The sequence below is a fragment of the Hyperolius riggenbachi genome, chromosome 4 (assembly GCF_040937935.1).
Source record: "Hyperolius riggenbachi isolate aHypRig1 chromosome 4, aHypRig1.pri, whole genome shotgun sequence".
Lineage (NCBI taxonomy): Eukaryota > Metazoa > Chordata > Amphibia > Anura > Hyperoliidae > Hyperolius > Hyperolius riggenbachi.
The window spans coordinates 493,979,776-494,006,079 of NC_090649.1; the positions used below are offsets into that span (position 1 = coordinate 493,979,776).

Sequence of the window (26,304 nt, forward strand, 5' to 3'; positions counted from 1 at the left end):
TAGCATAATGGGAGTCAGCAAGCGTTTCATAACTAAACTGTCATTTATCATCATTTCCACCTACAGCTTGATGTCTGTACAGCAATCTACAGCTTTTCGGCCTGCATTTCCACTTGTGCGGTGCGAATCGCGTGGTAAAAATTTGCATGTGGATGCGAATTTCGCATGCAGGTCTATGCGAATTTTAATGCGAATTCCCATGGATGACGATGTATGCGAATTTAACCATGGCAGTGCTGGTGTGCTTTTCCGTTGTTTCTATGCGAATTCGCATGAAAATTCGCATACCCAAACCTCATGCGAATTTCCTATTAAATACATTGTATGCGATTCGCATAGCGGTATGCGAATTCTGATGGTTCTGCCATGCGAATTTTTTCTGCACAGAAAAACGCAAAGGAATCCTGACAAGTGGAAACAGTCCCATTCACTTGTATTGCTAAGCGAATTTGCATGTAAAAAACGCATGCGAATTCACGATAGTGGAAATGGACCCTTCCACTCAATATGGTGGCATTGAGAAGCAACTGGGCAGGCATTTGGTGCTGAAACAAGGCTAATGTATGTAAAATTGGGTATCCTGAATGTAGTACATCCTACTACTGTTACACTGCCTGGTGACAGCCACATGGATAACCACCGCTCCAGCAAGTTTTTGGACTTTAACCACTTTTTCCACCACTACAGTATATCTATGTCCTCTGCGATTTCATCTAAGCCACGAGGACGTAGATATACATCTTGTAGTTCAAGCACAGCTGTGCAGGATTGGGCATTGCTCCTGTGCAAAACCTCCAGCACCATCTGCTGCAGCACTAATTGGTGAAAGCAAATACATGTTCCCTGAGCCAATAAGATTGATTTTTATCAATAAAAATACTTTTATTTTCTCAGTTCATAGTAAAAAAAAATACACCCTGTAGATTTCAGAATCAAATATTTTCATCACAAATTGTGCCAAGAATGTAATTTAAGTTTTGTGATAAACCGTACAAATAGCCAAACAAAGTCAGTGTTTTAACTACAATAGCGCTTTTTATTATTAAACTGGAATTGGCAAAACTGATTTTTTTTCTATTTTTCCCTCTTTTTGCTATTAAAATACATAGAAAACAAAACTGTTGGGAGAGAAAAAATGGCAACAATGAAAGCCTAGTTAGTCTTGTAAAAAAAATGATACACATTTTATTTAGGTATCATAAGTACGGATAATGTTACTGCTGATTATATAGGGACATAGCTAAAATGTCAAAACTGTTCTGGTCCATAAGTGGGAAAGAAGGTCTGGATGTGAAATGGTTAAGCTGGATTATGATGAAGACTCTAGCTTGATATCTGCATCCATAAGCAACATGTCGCTATCTGATAGCCAGATCTCAGCAGCTCCAGAAAAACAAAACAAAAACCACAGTCTACGTCCCACGAGCAGCATGTCTGCGATAAAGAAATACTAGAAATGAATCCATAAGATGGAGGAATAACAGGTGAGGCCCACTGCATGCACACCCACCACAGGAAAGACAGGATCTCACCTTATCCTACATTTATACAGAAACTTCCCAGGACATTCCATCATCTTCTGTATTGCTGGAACTCCCAGGCTCTGCCAGGACTGAGTCACGGATATCACCCATGTACTTATTAACATAGTGCCCTCAATTGTCCAATGCTAAATATAGCTGTATTTAGCAGTAATTATAAAGTATTTACCAGGAAGCATGTGTCAGAGGTTCACTGCTGCTGTCACGGAACGCTTACCTAGACTCTCACGTGTCATCTCAATCATTCTGCCAGGTAAACTACATATAAACAGTAAGACGCATTGCTTCATGCTAACAGCTAAATACCAAGCTGATCACCGGACAGCCAACACACTAAACATTACACTGTATCTCCAGTCACAGAAATAAGATTGCCTCTTATGTAGCCTGGCTAACATTAAATAGTACAGTAAAGAAATGTTTATCATTATATACTAATACAGTAGAGCCTCGGTTGTCCGGCACCGGTGGGAATTGGTTGAATGCCGGGTAAGGGTGCTTTCTGGTTGCTGCGCCTGCGTTGGAGCTGGGAAGGTAATTATTTACATGCCCGCCATTCGGGGACTTCTAGTGCTGCCAACATGAGACGGAGGACAGGGGAAGCCCCAACAGGATCCAGAGGCTTCCCCCTCCCGAGGTAAGTACCCCCAGGGGCTGTTTTTTTTGCGTTATAGTGTCTTTCTAAATGTTAAAATATAAAGTATATTAAGTTTGGGGGAGCCATGGAACCCAGTGTTTAGGCACAGCCTACAGTCACAGAGGTTGTCCTTCACCACTGAGTACTGCTGGTGATGTGTGCTGGATAGCTGATTTTTGAATAATACTTTATTTTGATGTAGTAATTACTGTATCTGTGACCTCTCTCCTCCTTTGTGACCCAATTCCTCTTCCTGTAGCCGCGTTTGGAAGTGACGGGAATGCATTATCTGACAAGTCTCTCTACACTTTCACACAAGCCCGATGAATCTCTAAACCTTGTTTACTCAGTAAAATGAACTTGGCCAGGGCAGACATTTGGCACCATCATGGCTGAGAATCCAGCTTGTATACAGGTGTCCCATGAAAGAAGCCAGGGCACTGGTGTCACTTCCACAGCCTTCAGGAAGCTGCTCTATTGGTGCGCAACTCCAATCACTCCTTGAAGACGCAGCTCCCCGCCTGCCGCCATCTTCCCCATTACACATCATCATCTGGCACGTGTCTGCACAGCGATGTCACCCAAGGGTCCCGATACCTGACCGGTGACATACATCACAGGTGTGTACGCAGCTTAAAGGACACCCCAGGCCAAAATAAACGAATGAAATAAGTGATTGTATCTCCCTTCTCCTAAAAATGACTTAAGATATTCCAAAGTTTTATGTTTAAACCTACTTAAGTTTTAACTGTTTTACAGTTTTTGCTAAATGGCACATTCATTGACGTATGCCAGAGCTAAAATGTATAAACTATTGAACCTTTTTACCTCTTTCCTGCTCTCAGAAGCCATTTTCTACTAGAAAACTGTTTTATAGTTGGAATTTCTTAACAGTGAGGGTCACACTGTAGTCACTTCCTGTCTGAGTCAGGACTGAGTCAGCCACTTACATACCTGATATTTAACTCTTTCAGGCAGAGAAAGAAAAAAAGGAACACAGCATAGTTATTTGTGTGCTAGGCACTGTACATACACATGTCTATCTCATGTCAGATGTCACCTCGGGTATCCTTTAAAGAAAGGTGTACCACTCTGCTCTACCTAGTTTCTCAAATTACACAGTGGGTGCCGCTATAGCCACAATTAACATTGTGGTCTATGTAATGCCTATTTTACCAAGCGGCTTAGAGGTAATATGCTATAATTTTATTTTATTTTTGTGGTTGAGTGAAGAGAAGAGATTCTGGGTTACACACTGTGCATTGCGCTAGGAGGCATGGGCAGAGCACTAGCAGAAGTGGCCCGAAAAGGTCCTGCCGCTGCTCCCAGCTCTGGATTACATAAAGTAAAGGGTGGTTTTTAGTAGGCAACACCTGCTTTATCACGTACAGTTCCTGCAGGGGGCAAACCTTGGCAGCGGTTTTGCTGCCGGAGTTTAGCGGCCTTCAATTCATCATGACAACACAATGAACCTGAGTGCACTGCTGTTACTGTGAGTATCATTAGTAAATGCTAATCAGGTATGGGACTCCTGTTATGGATCATCAAAGAAGACAAATGTCCATATAATGATTGTCTCTGCTAACACCCTAAACTGATAAAGGCCCAGTGACACACCCACACAAAGCCAAAAAATGACCAAAAATGTCTCCTGCTCCATGTCGGCAATATTCTGCTAAAAGCTACAAATTAACACCTAAGAGCTTTAATATATGAAAAGATCATATACTCCCATCTAAAGACACTTCATGAGCCATTTACAAAACCCTAAAAAGAATGGTAAATAAAGGCAAACTAAAACCAAGAAACATACTGTATACTTTGTTTGCAAGGAGTATTTGTTATACTGCACAAGTACGCTACACCTAATATTTACAGTAAAACGGACTCAGGCTGTACTTCATCCTCCGTGTTCTGGTGCTGATATCAGCAGGGAGAATAATGAGTGGGGGAGAACACTTCACAAGTGGGGAAGACAGACATTTCAGCAGGAATCATTACATACAACAGTAAAGTGTACTATCTGCATAGGTACAATGTTATTACACATTTGGAGGGTGACATATGGAAGTAAAATAAAAGCAAATGTTTTGCATTATTGATAAGATCCCTTATTTACAACACGTTATCCCCAGTCAAGTAAGTACACTAACCTTAATGTGAACCTGATACTTCCTTTAACAAATTAAATAAAATAAAAAAAAAAGCTTTGTACATCAGAGTATGCTTACAACCTACTAAAATATGTACTTCTTAAATACCCACAAGCAGTGTTCAAATACTGTACACTTTATCTGTTCAAATAATGACTAACTAATCAACTTCTGAAGCAATGGTCCTCCCCTCCATCTCCCCTCAGTTGCTAGTAGCTGATCACATGACTCCCCAGTGGGACTGATGTCATCAAGTTTACCTCACTTTAGCGTCAATTGTAAAATTCACTCTAATCCAGGGGTGGAAAATAACATCTGGTTCCCAAGTTTTGTGCTCATCTCTCGATGTTGAGGAGTAGATTTAAAAGGAGTTATCAGGGATAAATTAATAAAATAAGTGCTACTCACCAGGGGCTTCCTCCAGCCCCAAGCTCCCAGCATGTCCCCTGCAGCAGCTCCCTCCCGGTCCCCGGCGATGACGTCAGGGCGACCTCCAGGTCAGCCTGTACTGCGCCTGCTCAGTCCGCTCCGGCCCATGTGGCGGTGATTGACGGCGCCGCTCGCGCAGGCACAGTACAGGCTGACCTGGAGGTCGGCCTGATGTCATCGCCGGGGACCGGGAGGGAACTGCAGCGAACGGCTGCCGGGAGAGCTGCAGCGAGGGACATGCTGGGAGCTTGGGGCTGGAGGAAGCCCCCGGGTAAGTAGCACTTATTTTATTAATTTCTCCCTGATAACTCCTTTAAGGTGCGCATACCTACACAGACAGATTGCAACACAATGTGGCAAACAAATCAGTCCGTCTCTGATTTGAACCCGATTGAATCCCCATAAGGTGCGCACACACCTCTGACTGATGTCATAAAAAGGGGCCAGGCTGAAGAGACGCAAAGTCAGCTGTATAGCCGATGATGCGCTTTGTTGCTAAGCAAGGGGCAGAGGAACGTTGAGGCGGCACAAATGTGACGTCACGCAGCAAGTGGGGGAGCAGTAGGCACAATGGAGTTGGCCGTTAATCTGCCCGGTGGATAGCTTGTGGAATAGCAGTCGGGGGCCACTGTACACACACCTGGCTATAATCTGAGGAGGTCGATATCGGCTGCCTGAAGTGACTTTAGTCATGCGTGTGTACATAGCTATACATTTTACTATATATTGAAAATGTATGGAACTGCAGCGCTGCACAATGTGATGCAATGCTACAGGCTGTCAATCTACCACTGCTCCCGATTGCCGGAAATATTCTGTCTGGCCCAATTGTCATTTCTATCGATTTCTGCCACAGAGCAAAATTATGAGCAGTGATCGAATCTGCTTAAGACGAAAAAAATAAATAAAAATGTATAACTGAGGTTAGGTTCACAGTAGGGTGTTGCCTTGTCATGCGATGATGAAGTTGCAACACAACTTAACAGCACAACAACAAAAAATGGTAGCACACAATATTGCTGCATTACAGTCGCATACAGCAGGTACAGTAAAGCATACAGGCAATGAAAGGTGCTTTACTGTACCTGGTAATGTGTGCATTTACAGGTAACGCACTGCAGCGGTGCGTTATAAGGCTACACGTTACAATGCGACGCCAACATTGAACTGTGAACGTCGCATAGATTTCTTATTGCAGTGCTGTAAGCTGCGTTATAACAGCTTCACAACGTCCTACTGTGAGCCTAGCCTGAATGGCCTGCTTTACCATACTTACAAAAATGCTATAGAGGTTAAACCGCAACTACAGACACATAAGAGACCAAACAACTTTCACTGTGACTGACAAAGCCCAAATATGAAACGTACTCATTTTCTTCACATCCCATCATCACTCTCTGCTGTACACAAGCCTGGCATAATGGTCCGAGACCCTAAAGCCACAGGCATATGGTCTTTGATGCCCAAAGCAATCATTCATGATCGTTTCAGCCGACAGTCACAAATCCCACACGCATGTCTCAACTGAACAGCTCGCTACTGTCCTATGAAGAAGGGAGAGAAGGAGGAGACAGAAAGCCCCCTTTTCATTCAACATGGAAAATGCATAATTATATTAAAAAGAAAAGTGAGATTTAGAGGTACCAAAAACTGACTAGTAAGGAGGCAAATGATTCATGTGCCAATTCTCCAGTCCTGCTGCACACATGTATGTAAGTGACTAGGCCCCTAAAGAGTGGAGGATGGCAACTGCTAGAGGTCTCTATACACATGATATACGGTATAATGATGCGGATCACTGTATCTGATCTACAATTCACATTCTATATCTGGTTTTCCAGGGCTTTTTGTAATGGAGGGTATGTCATCCCTCTGAAAACAGACCAAAAGCCCTGAAATCCTAACATTCTATAAAAGCACCTTGTTTCCTCCCTATTCCTAGATTGTAAGTGTTCTCTCACCCTTTTGTGTCTTGGCAATTGCTAAACATTTTGTTCAACATACTACATTTGTCACTGTAATGACTGTGTCATAATAGTGGTAACTTACAACCAATAATTCATTAAGTCAAATGGCTGCATAATCAATAGCAGAAAAGCCAGGCACATTATCCAGCAGTAACAGGTGTGAGACCTGGCCTATCTTGTGCACAAGTCAAAATACAAACACCAGACCCCAATTCTCATGCAAGTCATCTAATGTGTACATGATACTCTGCATGAAATGCCCCTCAAGAGGTTATCTATATAGGGGAAACAGAACAAAAAACTGCACACAAGAATGAACCACTGCCACTTCAAAATCAGTGAGGGTAAAACTGACACACCAGTGGCCCAACACTTCTGTGAACCAGCACACAGCATGAAAGATCTGAAAGTACTGATTCCTAAGATAGATTGGGGAGCACTAGTCGGGAGGGACGTCACCAGATCCATCTTCCTGCATCACTGCCGTGAGTATGTAGCTTTAAGGGTAATTTCAAAAGTAAACATTTAAGAAAAATTCTGAATACAAATTCCTGAGAATGTTCAAGACAGAGGGTTTAAAGAGAAACCGTGAGCAAGAATTGAACTTCATCCCAATCAGTAGCTGATACCCCCTTTTACATGAGAAATCTTTTCACAAACAGACCATCAGGGGGCGCTGTATGGCTGATATTGTGGTGAAACCCCTCCCACAAGAAACTCTGAGGACCGTGGTGCTCCTGGCAGTTTCCTGTCTGTGAACCTTGTTGCATTGTGGGAAATAGCTGTTTACAGCCGTATCCAACTGGCAATAAAGCAAGCAGCAGCTACATCACCTACCAGCAGTAAAAATGTCACCATGTGATAAATGTAAGAATGTAAATCAGGGATTTAAAAGATATTACAATGGGCAAACACTGACTAAATCAGTTATACATAATTACTGTAAAAATGAAGCATTTTTATTACATTATTTTCACCGGAGTTCCTCTTTAAATTGTGGAATGGGATTCAAGACACCCTATTTAACATGACTGACTTGTCTTCATGTTCTGCAGGAGCCAGCTGGACTTCAAACTGAATTGCATGAGCTCACTGGCTTCAGCCTACTGACCACCTGACACGTAACTGCTAAATAATAACCAGTACAACTGTCAGTCATCTACATGTTTACTATTTACCTGCATCAGTGATTTACTATAACTAACATCTGGAAATATGCCTGGAGAAGGGGACTAGTTCACTGAAAGCTTGCAAAATTAAACTTTTTTAGCCATAAAAAGGTATTACTTTTACAAAACTGTTCCTGTTCCTACCTACATAATTCTATTGGCTGATACGGTGCAGAAATTATTTTGCTACCATGTCTACCATATGGTTCGTCATCACAATATTGAATCCAGTTACTGATCGAAGCACTTTCGACCAAGATTTCCCAGCATGCCCGACTGATGCATCAGACAGATTATGACCTGCAATCCAATCAAATCCATTGCTCGGGCTGACATGTGGCTGCACTGTTTTTCATCAGATTTGATAAAATTATTGGGACGCAATATATGTAGATGTATGGCCAGCTTAAAGGACTTCCTAGGTCAAAAATCAAAAAGTTAAATACCTGTCCACATTCTTTATCCACGGAGGACGCCATCCACGCCCCCGTTTCATTCCTCCTGGTCTCCCGCGCTGTTACCGTCCCCAGTCGGGTCCCGACCCTACCCCACAGGTTGCATTATCCTAGACGTGAGTTCTAGGCCCTTCTCCCACCGCGTCCTCCCTCCCGGCTGTGTTTTGTGCGTACATCGGAAGGAGGCGCTAGAGCTGCACAGCCGCTACAAGCTTTGTCGGCTATATTGTGCGGGGAAGGATATCACAACCCGTGGGGTAGGGTCGAGCCCCGACAGGGGGGTCTGTAACTGAGTGGGAGACCAGGCAGAATGAAACTGAAGGCGCAGACGGCGTCCTCAGTAGATAAAGAATGTGGACCAGGTATTTCATTTTTGACCTCGGGAAGTTCTTCAAGAAAACATCATATAGGTAGCAGCCTTAAAGTACCCCTGAACTGTATTATCACTGTTAAAGCCCACGGTGCGCTAGGTTACCTTTTACTGACACTGCTCGTTGTCATCGGGATCCCACCACACCCGCGGTGCTCCCTCTCCCTGCTCCTTTGCAGCCGTCTGGAAGTATCTCCGAGTGGTGCACAGCAAAAAGTGAACAGAACAGGAACGAGTTCAGGACTGCACCTGAGCAATGAACGAGTGTTTTGCTTTCACTGAGCTGATCCGGATCGCACGTGGCTACGGGAAGCAGTTTCTTCAACTGCAGATCCAGTCAAAGAAGTAGAGGACAGGGGTGACCCCAACAACAAGCAGCGGCAGCGGTGTAAGCTGAAGGCCATCATGAGCTTTAATAGTTGTGATACAATCTACCAAGAGACAGATCTCTCTCCGATCAAATCTGATCTGATCTGTTGGCTGCCCATACACTGCAGGGCCATTTAGGTATCGGCACTGTGATGCCGCCTCACTGCCAAATGTTATATTTGCGCCCCCCCCTCATTAAATACTTTGTCACACCACCCACCGCTAGTGTCCATCGAGTGTCTGCTTTGCTCCAGCACTGGCGTTCTAGCATGTGGGGAGCATGTGTGACATCACACACGTGCCACATGTGCTACCTGCCGGCAGTCATGTGAGACGAACCTGAATGCAGAAGTACAGCAGACACGAGCAGGAGGCATGACAGGTTAAGTACTGTATATACTCGCATAAAAGCCTGTGCCCCCTGATCGGGGATACTTCCTGTGTGGCAATCGCTGTCTCATATCTATGACTCCATCTAGTGGCGTCTTGAGACAACTATCATCCTTAAGGCACAACTGGCTATGGAGAGGGGGGCTGACTTGTACTGGGGACACATCTGGCTACTGTGGCGGGGCTATACTGGGGAGGGGGCTTATACACGAGTCAATCACTTTTTCCTGGTTTGTGAGGGAAAAGTGGGTACCTCGGCATATACGCGAGTATATATGGTACTGAGAAGGATATGGATTTTTCCTTTTAAAATAATACCAGTTGCCTGACTCTCCTGCTGATAATGTGTCTCTAATACTTTCAGTCGCAGCCTCTCAACAAGCATGCAGATCAGAAGTCAGACTGGATTAGCTGCATGCTTGTTTCATGTCTGTGATTCAGCCACTACTGCAGCCAAAGATCAGCAGGACTGCCGGGCAACTGGTATTCAGTGTTCTCCCCAGAATTTTTTTCCAGCCGGGTGGCATGAAGAAGTAGCCGGGTGGGGCGCACCCGGGGAAATGCAGGGCCGGCAACGCTGCTTACAGCATAGGAAATCCCTGCACCCCCTATCATGTCCCATTCATCCCTGCACCCCCACCCCCCATCATGTCCCATGCATTACTGCAACTCCTATCACGATCAATGCATTCCTGTACCCCATATCCCATCTCATCCAGTACTGCAACCCCTACCACGTCCCATGCATCCCTGCACCTCCTATCAGGTCCGATGCATTACTGTACCCCCTATCACGTCCCATGCATCCCTGCACCTCCTATCAGGTCCCATGCATTACTGTACCCCCTATCACGTCCCATGCACCGTTGTGCTCCTTATCACGTCCCATGCATCTCTTCACCCTCATTACCATAATACATTACTGCAGCTCCACAAATCTCCGAATAGACAACGCAAACAATACTGAGTCCTTATAACACAGGTTATTGCACTCTCAAACACATTTCATACACTACTATCACATTCCACATATTATTGCATTCAGTAAGCCTGCATAGAGCACCCACCACACTCCACATACTACTGCACCGACCTACAGGCTCCATAGCTTTTTAGTGATAACATTCCATCACCCTCCTTACATTACAGTACAGGAAAATACATTACAGCACATACATTGCAGTCCACGCATTACTACAACCATTCTATACCACTATGATTATTACAACCCTCTGGCCTGATCCAGTGAGCTTGCACTCTTACACCTCCCCCTCCTCTATGTCACCCCCTCCTTCTGCTCACCCCTTTGGCAGCCGGGATCTGGATGATGAGCTGGATGGATGGCCTTCATGTAATAGCGCCCATCCCCCGACCACCAGCACACCTTCCTGTCGCTCGCTGGGCTCTGTGCACTCCGTGACGCTCTAAAAGTTCTGCGTGCATTGGAGCTTCTGCTGGAGCCCGGTGACAATCTTTAAAGCCATGATCGGCTGCGAGGAGAGATCAGACAGGGGAGCACTGGCTAAGACGCTCTACGGACGGGGAAGGAAGTACTGGAGGATGTGTTCCCTAGTTCAGGCTGCGCTGCCCGCCCGTCAGACCTTCAGATCAGCGTCAAACCCGCCGGGGTCAGAGAGGGGAGCGATGTACTGTAACGCGCCATAGACTTCAATACAAGTGATGCCACTTCCTACATTTGAAGTCTATGGCGCGTCACCGCACATTGCTCCTCTCTCATATCCCTGCAGGCTGCTGGAGGTCTGACGAAGAACTCTACGGGCGGGCAGTGCAGCCGGAACTGGGAACGGCTATGCAGTGGGAGACCCGCACCGTGCGAGCGGACAGCAGCGATCAGAACTTTGTGTAAATGCGGGCGGGCCTCGGAAAGCACCCGGGCGGGGTCTCAAAACAGCCGGGCGGCCTGCCCACCTAATTAGGCCTGGGGAGAACACTGGGTATTGTTTAAAAGGAAACATCCATTTCCCTCTCAGTTTAGGTTCCCATTAAATAATGCACGGGCACATATAGCACTGGGGGATACGGGGTGGAAGACAGCGGTCAGGGGGTCCATCATATTCATCGGTCACGATATCGCACATTGTAATTGTTGTGCACCCGATCGACCACATCGGCCTGAGATTTCCCAGCATGTACGATCAATACATTTGACCAACTTTGGCCCAAAATCTGTTAATCGACAATCGAGCATTCTTGTTGCGGCACTGATTTTCATGTATAATTATCGATTCAGATGATTGATCAGCCGCAAAATTGTCAGATGTATGGCCATCTTTATACAACCAGAGATTTATAAAAGTACAATAATGGTGCTTATCACCCTTTGTATGCAAAAAACCCACATAAATGCCGGTCCTATAAAAGTAGTGATTTATCAGGGTGATCTGTGTAATGTGCTCAGGGAGATTACAAGTGAAGAGCTCAGCCTTTGTATTGAAAATACAATCATTAAAGGCTTGCACACCCGCTATATGGAACTCTCCAGAATCTAGTGTGTGCAAAGATGTTCCCAAAGGTTGCCTAACTTTCCAGCAAGTCAGATCAACAGAAACCCATTGTTACCCTCAACCCGCCTTCCAGAACCCCCTCCACCATATGCGGCACCATTGACTCTTTCTACCCGCTCCATACAGACAGTAGATGCCGCTAAGTATAACCAGCGATGTGTCTGTACAGTGCTCATCCTCTGCAGTGTCTCTCATAGGATCGAGCTCAATCTCCATGGGCAACACTTACTGACGGTCGCCCTGGGGTCAGGTAGCCAATAGACCATAACATTTATAGCAGATTACTAAAACTAGGCATAGATAGAGAGATCTTGTATTTTTAATTTTGGAGGAAAGACAAAAATTATACATACCTGGGGCTTCCTCCAGCCCCCTCCAGGCTGATCCCTCGCTGCCCTTCTGCGCCTCCTGGACTGTCTGTAATTCTCCCCGGAAAGTCCTCCAGTAGTGATACTGCGCAGGCGCAGAACGCTGCCGGCCACGGGAGTGCAATGGAGGCGCACGCACAACTGCCCATGCACAGTAAGCCCAAGACCGGAGGACTTTCCAGGGAGAATTGCGGACTATCCGGGAGGTGAAGGAGGATGGCGAGGGACCGATCAGCCTGGAGGGGGCTGGAGGAAGCCCCAAATATATATAATGGCTCCGACTCCTTAGTCGAATACTTAACAGGGCTGTGGATTTGGTACAAAAATCATCCGACTCCCAACTCCTCAGTTTATGAAATCAATGACTCCAACTCCGACTCTGGGTGCCCAAAATTGCCTGACTCAGACTCCTCGACTCTGACTCCAACTCCACAGCCCTGTTTCTCTGTCATTAATGAAGCAGGCTCTTTAAAATGACAGAGTTGGTTCTGGATTGGACAGACTGGTACCCGAAATTCCAAATCAATATGTCCACTGCTGCATTGAAGGAGTTTTAAAATACCAATTTATACTACTATTATAAAGTCAATGTGAGAGTGACATGTGCAAAAAAAAATGAAAAAAAGGGATATAAGACAACCTTTGTATACTGAAGCCACCACAGATACCATGCCTATAAAACCAGTTTAAATGAGTTTAGTGCAGCTGGTAATCACATAGGCCATAGACCAGTCACCTAATCAAATAACTACTACAGAGATGCCAATGTGTTATTAGAGAGATGTATATAAGTTGTATCAGTCACTGTACACAACCAGGTGCTACCATAGACATGCCAGTGAGTCATCGCAGTGACATGTGTAATCAGCAACAACTATACCAGTCACTCGATACAATAAGACAACCATGCAGATGCCAGTGTGTCATCAGCGATAGGAATAAATGAGTGATCACAGAGAGGACCATTATAGCAGTCACTGGTAGTCACACTAGGAAGGACCATAAAAATAATCTGATAGTAGGGTGATTAGACAAAACAAGACAATAATATAGAGTTGTGATGTTATTAGAGTGACATGTATAAATTACCACACATAGGACTTTCAAAGCCACCCACCGACACAACAGTAGTATAGAGATGCCAGGCTGGGAGACATATACACACGATCCCACAGAGCACTAGTGTACCAGTCACAATAGGTCATCACCATAGAGATGTCAGTGGCATGGCGTGTAGATACAGGATCACCCCAGTGACTGGGGGGGGGGGACACACAGTAAAGCACCGCACAGAGGACGCAGCCGTTATCAGGGTGACAGGTACACATTGTCTCACAGAAAAGAAGTACATGGGCATAGTGGGACAGCGTCAAGGATATGCCAGTGTGCTATCAGTGTCATTTGTATGTATACACAAGATTATACAGGGAGATATTACACCTGTCACTAAAGCCTCATACATACAGAGAGGAAAAATCATTAGGAACAAACGATGAATGACTTATCTTTCAGATGTTTTAAACTCCAAAGCACAAACGACAAAGTACAAGTGAAGGGAGAGGAAAAAGGAGGCTGCCATATTTATTTCCGGTTAAACAATACTAGTTGCCTGGCAGCCCTGCTGGTCTATTTGGCTGTAGTAGTGTCTGAATCACACTAGGAACAAGCATGCAGCTAATCTTGTCAGATCTGACAATAATGTCAGAAACACCTGATCTGCGGCATGCTTGTTCCGGGTCTATGGCTAAAAGTATTAAGAGGCAGAGGATCAGCAGGACAGAAAGGCAACTGGTATTGCTTAAAAGGAAATAAATATGGCAGCCTCCGTAGCCCTTCTGCTACAGTTGTCCATTAAGGTAATGCTAAACGAATGTTCCACAATGACAGATCGTTCTAACAGATAACTATTCATCGTCAGGAGTGTATACAGAGCTACGAATGTTGGGTTTTCTTCTTTTAAACGGTGTGTCCATGAAGTGTACGGCAACTCCCTCTACATCGCTTAAACATCGTATTGGTTGACAATGGTTTGGAATTTCGGCTGCTGTCTTCTGCTGCCACTCGCATCGTTTAACATCCTCTGTATTAATCGCTCATCGATTGCTTCACGATTCTATCTTGTGGATTGTACGTAGCTTTAAGAGTACTTAAAGTAAACCTGTAGGGAAAGTAGTGGCCCTGGGGCTACTTCCCTCGGGAGGAGAAAGACCCTGGATCTAAATGAGGCTTTCCCCTGTCATCCTCAGCCAGCCGGATCCAGAGAGGAGACCACCGAAGACTGCAGAGCCGTATTTAAATGCGCCCACTAGCAGCTCTCCTGCGGGCTCCAGCAGAAATAGCCGAGTTGGATCAGGCTCTGTTTTACTGCTCAGGGACAGACGGCTCACACCTGCGCAATAGAGGCACCGCACCTGCGCAAGAGAGCGCACCGCACCTGCGCAAGAGAGCGCACCCAATCAGGCTCAGCTATTTCCACCAGAGCCCAAGAGAGAGCCACTAGAGCACATGCGCACACAGCCGACAAGCGGATCGTCAGGAGTCCCAACACTGGATCCTCTCTAGTGAGGAGAGTGGGGGAAGCCTCTTCAGGATCCAGAGGCTCCTCCTCCTGAGGAAAGTACTCCCCCCAGGTGAGCTTTTTTTTCCCCTTCACGTACACTTTAAAGTAAAAAAGAGCAAGCCTGTTATGGCAGATTGTCTTTATGATACAGAACTGGGAGGGTCTCAAGGTTCAAGTGGATCCGAGGTGAACTTTTACACATTGCATAATTGTGTTCCTTTCCTATTGTTTATTGGGCATTCCTCAATACTTTTTTGTTTTTGTTTTATTACTCTAATTCTCTATAAACTAAACAAGCCACACCCACAGGTTTTCAGAGAGCCAAGGCACTTTCAGACAGTAGCAAGGGCTCATGGGAGCTCAGTCTGGGCAGGAGGAGGGGGAGGTGTTACTAGCTAGAGATTTCAGAGGCGGAGGAGGGAGGAGGAGGGAGGATTAGGTTTTTTTTTTGCTCAAGATGCAAATAAACCTGCCTCTGTGTAATGTTTACAAACAACATGGCTGCTGTCATCTCACAGGAAGAAATAATCATATTCTATTAAAGCTGTTTGCAGCAAGATTTGCTGTGTAAACTATCTAAACTTTAGATAAGATATTTAGACAAGTTACTTGTTATAGTTAGTTTTTCATCTCAGATCAGCTTTAAATACTTACCTGATCCTACACAATTTATCCAGGCAGGCATTTGCTCTGCTTCCCCCTCCCCTTTTCCTTGGAATTGCAGCCACTGTGTTTTTTTGTTTTTTTATACACATCTACTTAGACTCTTGGCCACCCCCATCTGTGTTGCCACGGCCTGCCCCCCCAGCCACAGCCTGTTTGGTAGCTGCTAAGCTGTTGTTGGGCCACAGCAACAGATGCAGATGTCCCCGAAAAGCTTCGGCAGCTTCGGAAACATGGCCGCAACTGCGCTTCCGAGGAGGGGGACAGAGCATCACCCGAGTCTCTATTACGTCAGATCAGGTATTTAACCCCGAGACCCCCAATCCTGTAGGATTATGAAAGGCTCTGTCTTTTTATACTGGAGGTACCATAGTCTTTCTGGACACAATTGAGCAGCACCATAAAGAGATTCCGTGGCGTTATCAGGGTGACTTTAGAGTTAAACCACAGACAAATGCCAGGCTTTCATGTACAGTGGGATGTGAAAGTTTGGGCAACCTTGTTAATCGTCATGATTTTCCTGTATAGATCGTTGGTTGCTACGATAAAAAATGTCAGTTAAATATACCATATAGGAGACGCACACAGTGATATTTGACAAGTGAAATGAAGTTTTTGGGATTTACAGAAAGTGTGCAATAATTGTTTATACAAAATTAGGCAGTTGCATAAATTTTGGCAACACAAAAAAGTGAAATTAATATTTAGTAGATCTTTTTGCAGAAATGACAGCCTCTAAACGCTTCCTGTAGGTTCCAATGAGAGTCTGGATTCTGGTTGAAGGTATTTTGGACCATTCCTCTTTACAAAACATCTCTAGTTCATTCAGGTTTGATGGCTTCCGAGCATGGACAGCTCTCTCTAACTCACACCACAGATTTTCAATTATATTCAGGTCTGGGGACTGAGATGGACATTCCAGAACGTTGTACTTGTTCCTCTGCATGAATGCCTTAGTGGATTTTGAGCAGTGTTTAGGGTCGTTGTCTTGTTGAAAGAACCAGCGCAGCTTCAGCTTTGTCACTGATTCCTGGACATTGGACTCCAGAATCTGCTGATACTGAGTGGAATCCATGTGTCCCTCAACTTTGGCAAGATTCCCAGTCCCTGCACTGGCCACACAGCCCCACAGCATGATGGAACCACCACCATATTTTACTGTAGGTAGCAGGTGTTTTTCCTGGAATGCTGTGTTTTTCCTCCATACATAACGTCCCTTGTTATGCCCAAATAACTCAATTTTAGTTTCATCAGTCCACAGCACCTTATTCCAAAATGAAGCTGGCTTGTCCAAATGTGCTTTAGCATTCCTCAAGCTGCTCTGTGCTGTGGGCAGAGAAAAGTCTTCCTCTGCATCATTCTCGCATACAGCATCTCCTTGTGTAAAGTGGGCCGAATGGTTGAAAGATGCACAGTGACTCCACCTGCAGCAAGATGATGTTGTAGGTCTTTGGTGCTGGTCTGTGGGTTGACTGACTGTTCTCACCATTCGTCGCTCCTGTTTTTAACGAGATTTTTCTTGGTCTGCCGTTTTGAGCCTTACCTTGAACTGAGCCTGTGGTCTTCCATTTCCTCAGTATGTTCCTAACTGTGGAAACAGACAGCTGAAATCTGAGACAGCTTTCTGTATCCTTCCCCTAAACCATGATGGTGCACAATTGTTGTCATCAGGTCATTTGAGAATTGTTTTGAGACCCCCATGTTGCTACTCTTCAGATAAATTTAACAGGAGGGAAACTTACAATTGACCCCCTTAATTATTTGATTCACCTGTGTATATAGGTCAGGGGTCACTGACCTTACCAAGGCAATTTGAGTTCCAATCATTAGTTCTAAAGGGTTTGGAATCAATAAAAAGACAAATTTATGCACCTGCCTGATTTTATTTAAACAATTATTGCACTCTTTCTGTAAATGCAATAAACATTTCACTTCTCAAATATCACACTGTGTGTCTCCTATATGATATTTTAACTGACACTTTCTATCATAACAACCAACGATTTATATGGGAAAATCATGATTAACAAGGTAGCCCAAACTTCGCATCCCACTGTATAACTAATCACAAGGAGACTGCTACATCACTGACTGGTGGACACAATAAGGCAGTACCAGAGAGGGGGGCACGTTAAAATTAGGGGGAAATGTATACATGACCACACTGGGGACTATGGACACAATAGGGCAGCACTATAGAGAGAAATGTCAGGCTAATAGTAGGGTATCAAGCTGATGTTGGGGTGACCTGTATTATGGGATCACACTGAGGACACATTAGGACAGCACCATAGAGAGCAATGTCAGGCTGATGTTGGGGTGACCTGTATTAAGGTAAAACCACTTTCCTAGCGGTTTGGGTCATCCTGAGCTGCTTGGTCACTCTGTTGTACTGGTCCAAGCCTTATCCCATACAGTCATATCAATCCCTGCCATGTACTGAGGAAGTCCAAAACAGGCAGTCTGCATGTGGGGTTAATGTGGTTCTGTAACATGTATAAGCTATAGGCTTGCTAGACACCAGCGGTTCTGGATGTAAGCCTGGCTTACATTGGCATAAAGAGATAATTTACATATTCAGTAGTGGTGCATTGTGGGTAACAACAGTTGTTCACATAGGTGAATTATTGCAAGAACCTTCTGTTTTAAAAAGGCAAATCACACCAAGCACTGTATTATGGGTTCACACTGACACAATAGGACAGCACCAGATAATAATGTCAGACTAATGGTGGAGGATCAAGCTGATGGTGGGGTGCCAGGCTGATTGCTGATGTTGGGGTGCTAGACTGATTGCTGATATTGGGGTGCCAGGCTAATGTTGGCGGTGGAGTCAGGCTACTGCTGTTAGGCTGATGGCTAATGTTATGGTATCAGGCTAATTGCTGATAGTGGGGTGCCAGGCTGATAGCTAATATTGGAGTGTCAGACTGCTGATTTTGGGTTGCTAGACTGATTGCCAATGTCAGGCTGATTGCTGATGTTGGGCAGTCAAGCTGATTAATATTGGGGGTGCCAGGCTGACCGCTAATGCTGGAGTACTAGGCTGACATCAGGGTGCCAGGCTAATGTTGGGGAGCCAGGCTGATTACCGGTGTTGGGGTACCAAGCTGATGATAGGATACTAGGCTAATATTGTGGTACCAGACTGATGGCTAATGTTTGGGTGCTAGGCTGGTGGCTAATGTGGTACCAGGCTGATATTCGGTTGACAGGCTAATGTTAGGGTGCCAGGCTGATGCCTAATATTGTGGTACTAGGCTTATATTAGAGTATCATGCTGATTGGTAATGTTAGAGTGTCAGGCTGACTGGTGATGTCAGGGTACCAGGCTATTTGGATGCTAGGCTGCTGCTGGGTGTAAGGCTAATCTTGGGGTACCAGGCTGATAGCTAATATTGGAGTACCAGGCTAATGTTGGGATACTAGGGTGATACTACTGTACCAAGCTGACATTACGGTGCCAGACTGATTGGTAATGTTAGGGTGCCAGGCTGATGGCTAATATTGGGGTACCAGGCCACTGTTGAGGTATAAGGATAATATTGGGGCATCAAGCTGATATTGGGGTGTCATGCTGATTGGTCATGTTATTGTCAGGCTGCTTGCTAATGATTGGGTACCAGGCTGATATTAGGGTGCCAGGCTGATAGCTAATGTTAGTGTATCAGGCTTATATTGGGTTGCCAGGCCACTGTTGAGGTATAAGAATAATATTGGGGCATCAGGCTGATTGCTGGTGTTGGGCAGTCAGGCTGATGGGTAATGTTGGGGTATCAGGCTGATGGCTAATAGTGTGACAGGCTGACATTGGGGTGTCAGGTTGGTGTTGGGGTACTAGGCTGATTGCTGATATTGGGGAGCCAGGCTGATTGCTGATATTGGGGAGCCAGGCTGATGTTGGTGTACCATGCCGTATGTTGATATTGGGGTGCCAGGCTGATTGCTGACAGTGTGCCAGACTGATTGGTAATCTTAGGGTGTGAGGCTGATTGTTATTAGGTGCCAGGCTGATTGATAATGTTAGGGTGTCAGGCTGATGTTGGGGTACCAGACTGATTGTTGATATTGGGGTTCCAGGCTGATTGATGTTAGGGTGTAAAACTGATGTTGGGGTGCCAGACTGATGTTGGGGTAACAGACAGTGTTGATATTGGGGGGCCAGGCTGATTGATTGATACTGTTAGGGTGTCAGGCTGATGTTTGGGTACCACACTGATTGTTGATATTGAGGTGCCGGGCTGATTGGTAATGTTAGGGTGTTGGGGTACAAGACTGATTGTTAGGGTGTTGGGGTGCCAGGCTGATTGGTAATGTTAAGGTGCCAGGCTGATATAGGGGTGCCAGGCTGATTGTTGGGGCATCAGGCTGATGGATAATGTGGGGGTACCAGGCTGATTGCTGACAGTGTGCCAAGCTGATGGGTAATCTTGGGGTACTAGGCTGGTATTGGGGTGTCAGGCTGATGGATAATGTGGGGGTACTAGGCTGGTATTGGGGTGTCAGGCTGATGGATAATGTGGGGGTACTAGGCTGGTATTGGGGGTGTCAGGCTGATGGATAATGTGGGGGTACTAGGCTGGTATTGGGGGTGTCAGGCTGATGGATAATGTGGGGGTACTAGGCTGGTATTGGGGTGTCAGGCTGATGGATAATGTGGGGGTACTAGCAGTGTTCTCCCCAGGATTTTTTTCCAGCCGGGTGGCATGAAATGGTAGCCGGGTGGCATGAAAAAGCAGCCGGGTGGGGCGAGATGAAAATGCAGGGCAACTCTGCTTACAGCATAGGAGGAGGTGAGGAGGTAAGCCGATGACAGCCGGGTGGTCACCAAATCTAGCCGGGTGGAGCACCCGGCTAAAAGAGCCTGGGGAGAACACTGACTAGGCTGGTATTGGGGTGTCAGGCTGATGGATAATGTGGGGGTACTAGGCTGGTATTGGGGTGTCAGGCTGATTGCTGGTGTTGGGCAGTCAGGCTGATGGGTAATATCGGGGTGTCAGGCTGGTATTGGGGTGTCAGGCTGATGGATAATGTGGGGGTACTAGGCTGGTTTTGGGGTGTCAGGCTGATGGATAATGTGGGGGTACTAGACTGGTATTGGGGGTGTCAGGCTGATGGATAATGTGGGGGTACTAGGCTGGTATTGGGGTGTCAGGCTGATGGATAATGTGGGGGTACTAGGCTGGTATTGGGGTGTCAGGCTGATTGCTGGTGTTGGGCAGTCAGGCTGATGGGTAATATCGGGGTGTCAGGCTGGTATTGGGGTGCGCAGCAGATCTGTGGGCGCCCGTCCGCTGTTGGGGTCACCGGCTCGGCAGCGCAGGCGGGCCCGGGGGTCACACACACGGCAGCCGGGAGGAGCTCGGCCTTTGTACGCCGCGCCGGGCACAGAACACGGCCGATCCCCGTCAGACAAAGCGCGGCCTGCAGTAGAGGCCCGGAGCCCCCGCACAAGCCGCGCACTGTCCTGGCAGCGCCCCCCGAGGCTGAGGCGGGCACTGCTCCCCCCTCCCCCGCCCTTCCCCTCCCCGCTCTTACCCCGCTGCTCCCCGGCGTTGTTTCTCTCCGGCTGCACCGGGCGCGGCCTGGACACTCGCCTGGGTCTCCTGCTGGCTGCTCGGACCGAGTTCATTTGCCGGCCTGCTGGCTCCGGGCTCGCCGCTGTGTGAGGAGAGCTGCGTCACCGTCCGCCTGACTCCTCCTCCTCCGCCTGACTCCGCCTCCCGGCAGCCGCTCTCTCCGCGTCCTCCTCACTGACGCCCCGCAGCGATCCCCTCCCGAGAGCCCCGTCTGTCCGCCGCAGGAGGAGCCATGGACACCGCCAGAGACAGTCACACACAGCTGAGGAGGGGGGAGGAGGGGCGGACGCGCAGACACGCCCCGCCCACACCGCGCCTCGCCCAATGGCGGCCGGCGACACGGCACGCGGCCCGCCCACCAGCCAATCAGCGGCCGCGACACTGCGCTGAGGGGACGCCGCAGCCAATCAAAGACCGTCTCGCAGCAGCACGGCCGGAGCAGGGAAGATGGAGGCCGGGGCGGAGCTGTGCGGGGCGCTCGGAGAGGGACGGCTGGAGGAGGGGAGGGAGACCGCGGAGCTGCGAGCGGACCGAGGAGCGGCTGCGGCGGCGTCCGGGATATGGCAGGCCGCTCTCCCGGGGGTGTGACGGGCGGCGGGAGGGAGGAGGGGCTGGTGACGCAGTGCGCGACCACGTGACTCTCTCCAGTCATAACCCTGTGACCGCATTACTGATCCTGTGACTACATACTGCCTGCTATACTGACTGCACAGCCTGCTCCAGTGACCGCATACTGATCCTGTGACTGCATCCCGGGCTATGCCTGCTATACTGACCATACTGACCGCACAACCTGCTCCAGTGACCGCATTACTGATCCTGTGACTGCATCCCGGGCTATGCCTGCTATACTGACCATACTGACCGCACAACCTGCTCCAGTGACCGCATTACTGATCCTGTGACTGCATCCCGGGCTATGCCTGCTATACTGACCATACTGACCGCACAGCCTGCTCCAGTGACCGCATTACTGATCCTGTGACTGCATCCCGGGCTATGCCTGCTATACTGACCATACTGACCGCACAGCCTGCTCCAGTGACCGCATTACTGATCCTGTGACTGCATCCCGGGCTATGCCTGCTATACTGACCATACTGACCGCACAACCTGCTCCAGTGACCGCATTACTGATCCTGTGACTGCATCCCGGGCTATGCCTGCTATACTGACCATACTGACCGCACAGCCTGCTCCAGTGACCGCATTACTGATCCTGTGACTGCATCCCGGGCTATGCCTGCTATACTGACCATACTGACCACACAGCCTGCTCCAGTAACCGCATACTGTTCCTGTGACTGCATCCCGGGCTATGCCTGCTATACTGACCATACTGACCGCACAACCTGCTCCAGTGACCGCATTACTGATCCTGTGACTGCATCCCGGGCTATGCCTACTATACTGACCATACTGACCGCACAGCCTGCTCCAGTGACCGCATTACTGATCCTGTGACTGCATCCCGGGCTATGCCTGCTATACTGACCATACTGACCACACAGCCTGCTCCAGTGACCGCATTACTGATCCTGTGACTGCATCCCGGGCTATGCCTGCTATACTGACCATACTGACCACACAGCCTGCTCCAGTAACCGCATACTGTTCCTGTGACTGCATCCCGGGCTATGCCTGCTATACTGACCATACTGACCGCACAACCTGCTCCAGTGACCGCATACTGTTCCTGTGACTGCATCCCGGGCTATGCCTGCTATACTGACCATACTGACCGCACAACCTGCTCCAGTGACCGCATACTGTTCCTGTGACTGCATCCCGGGCTATGCCTGCTATACTGACCATACTGACCGCACAGCCTGCTCCAGTGACCGCATACTGTTCCTGTGACTGCATCCCGGGCTATGCCTGCTATACTGACCATACTGACCGCACAGCCTGCTCCAGTAACCGCATTACTGATCCTGTGACTGCACTGCCTGCTATACTGACTGCACAGCCTGCTCCAATGCCCGCTTACTGCTCCTGTAACTGCACTGCATGCTATAGTGACTGCATACTGCCTGCTATACTGACCGCACAGCCTGCTCCAATGACCGCATACTGCTCCTGTGACTGCACTGCATGCTATAGTGACTGCATACTGCCTGCTATACTGACCGCACAGCCTGCTCCAGTGACCGCATACTGCTCCTGTGACTGCACACCGGGCTATGCCTGCTATTCTGACTCCATACTGCTCCTGTGACCGCACTGCCTGTTATGCTGACCGCATACTAATCCTGTGACTGTATACCGGGCTATGCCTGCTATACTGACCGCACTGCCTGCTATACTGCTCCAGTGACCGCATTGCCTGCTATACTGACCGCATTGCCTGCTATACTGACCGCATTGCCTGCTATACTGACCGCATTGCCTGCCGCACTGCCTGCTATACTGGCTCCATACCGCTCCAGTGACTGCACAGCCAGCTATACTGACCGCACAGCCTGCTCCAGTGACCGCTTACTGATCCTGTGACTGCATGCCGGGCTATGACCGCACTGCCTGCTACAGTGACTCCATACTGCTCCAGTGACCGAATACTGATCCTGTGACTGCACACCGGGCTATGCCTGCTATACTGACTCCATACTGCTCCTGTGACCGCACTGCCTGTTATGCTGACCGCATACAAGACAAGACAAATAACATTTATATTGCGCTTTTCTCCTTGCGGACTCAAAGCGCCAGAGCAGAGCAGCAACCACTAGGGCGCGCTCTATTGGCAGTAGCAGTGTAAGGGAGACTTGCCAAAGGTCTCCTACTGAATTAGTGCTGGCTTACTGAACAGGCAGAGCCGAGATTCGAACCCTGGTCTCCTGTGTCAGAGGCAGAGCCCTTAACCATTACACCATTAGCCAGCATACTAATCCTGTGACTGTATACCGGGCTATGCCTGCTACACTGACCGCACTGCCTGCTATAATGCTCCAGTGACCACACTGCCTGCTATACTGACCGCATTGCCTGCTATACTGACCGCATTGCCTGCTATACTGACCGCATTGCCTGCTATACTGACCGCACTGCCTGCTATACTGACCGCACTGCCTGCTCCGCATGCAGTCACTGGAGCAGGCTGTGCGTATGCAGCCCCGCATGCAGTCACTGGAGCAGGCTGTGCGTTTGCAGCTCCGCATGCAGTCACTGGAGCAGGCTGTGTGTATGCAGCTCCACATGCAGTCATTGGAGCAGGCTGTGCGTGTGCAGCCCCGCATGCTGTCACTGGAGCAGGCTGTGCGTATGCAGCTCCGCATGCAGTCACTGGAGCAGGCTGTGCGTATGCAGCTCCACATGCAGTCACTGGAGCAGGCTGTGCGTATGCATCCCCGCATGCAGTCACTGGAGCAGGCTGTGCGTATGCAGCTCCACATGCAGTCACTGGAGCAGGCTGTGCGTATGCAGCCCCGCATGCAGTCACTGGAGCAGGCTGTGCGTTTGCAGCTCCGCATGCAGTCACTGGAGCAGGCTGTGCGTATGCAGCCCCGCATGCAGTCACTGGAGCAGGCTGTGCGTATGCAGCTCCACATGCAGTCACTGGAGCAGGCTGTGCGTATGCATCCCCGCATGCAGTCACTGGAGCAGGCTGTGCGTATGCAGCTCCACATGCAGTCACTGGAGCAGGCTGTGTGTATGCAGCTCCGCATGCAGTCACTGGAGCAGGCTGTGTGTATGCAGCTCCGCATGCAGTCACTGGAGCAAGCTGTGCGTATGCAGCCCCGCATGCAGTCACTATAGCAGGCTGTGCGTATGCAGCCCCGCATGCAGTCACTGGAGCAGGCTGTGTGTATGCAGCTCCACATGCAGTCACTGGATCAGGCTGTACGTATGCAGCCCCGCATGCTGTCACTGGAGCAGGCTGTGCGTATGCAGCTCCGCATGCAGTCACTGGAGCAGGCTGTGCGTATGCAGCTCCACATGCAGTCACTGGAGCAGGCTGTGCGTATGCATCCCCGCATGCAGTCACTGGAGCAGGCTGTGCATTGCAGCCCCGCATACAGTCACTGGAGCAGGCTGTGTGTATGCAGCCCCGCATGCAGTCACTGGAGCAGGCTGTGCGTATGCAGCTCCACATGCAGTCACTGGAGCAGGCTGTGCGTATGCATCCCCGCATGCAGTCACTGGAGCAGGCTGTGCATTGCAGCCCCGCATACAGTCACTGGAGCAGGCTGTGTGTATGCAGCCCCACATGCAGTCACTGGAGCAGGCTGTGCGTATGCAGCCCCGCATGCAGTCACTGGAGCAGGCTGTGCATTGCAGCCCCGCATACAGTCACTGGAGCAGGCTGTGCGTATGCATCCCCGCATGCAGTCACTGGAGCAGGCTGTGCATTGCAGCCCCGCATACAGTCACTGGAGCAGGCTGTGCGTATGCATCCCCGCATGCAGTCACTGGAGCAGGCTGTGTGTATGCAGCCCTGCATGCAGTCACTGGAGCAGGCTGTGCGTTTGCAGCTCCGCATGCAGTCACTGGAGCAGGCTGTGCGTATGCAGCCCCGCATGCAGTCACTGGAGCAGGCTGTGCATTGCAGCCCCGCATACAGTCACTGGAGCAGGCTGTGCATATGCAGCTCCGCATGCAGTCACTGGAGCAGGCTGTTTGCAGCTCCGCATGCAGTCACTGGAGCAGGCTGTGCGTATGCAGCTCCGTATGCAGCTCCGCATGCAGTCACTGGAGCAGGCTGTGCGTATGCAGCTCCGCATACAGTCACTGGAGCAGGCTGTGCGTATGCAGCTCCGCATGCAGTCACTGGAGCAGGCTGTTTGCAGCTCCGCATGCAGTCACTGGAGCAGGCTGTGTGTATGCAGCTCCGCATGCAGTCACTGGAGCAGGCTGTGTGTATGCAGCTCCGCATGCAGTCACTGGAGCAGGCTGTGTGTATGCAGCTCCACATGCAGTCACTGGAGCAGGCTGTGTGTATGCAGCTCCACATGCAGTCACTGGAGCAGGCTGTGCATTGCAGCTCCGCATGCAGTCACTGGAGCAGGCTGTGCGTATGCAGCTCCGCATGCAGTCACTGGAGCAGGCTGTGCGTATGCAGCTCCGCATGCAGTCACTGGAGCAGGCTGTTTGCAGCTCCGCATGCAGTCACTGGAGCAGGCTGTGTGTATGCA

The 26,304-nt window shown here is 48.6% G+C and overlaps 1 protein-coding gene across 2 annotated transcripts in view; it reads right to left on the bottom strand.

Moving 5' to 3' along the window:
* The window catches only part of FBXO11 (F-box protein 11), a 166,622-nt gene extending 145,115 nt beyond the window's left edge, over positions 1-21,507 (bottom strand). The window contains exon 1 of one of the 2 annotated variants that reach the window (XM_068233055.1): positions 21,135-21,507. In XM_068233055.1, coding sequence (XP_068089156.1) covers positions 21,135-21,228 — 94 coding nt within the window. In that variant the 5' untranslated portion in view covers positions 21,229-21,507. The remainder of the gene's footprint in view (positions 1-21,134) is intronic. The other variant, XM_068233054.1, reaches the window with a different exon arrangement.
* Between the last annotated feature and the right edge of the window lie 4,797 nt (positions 21,508-26,304).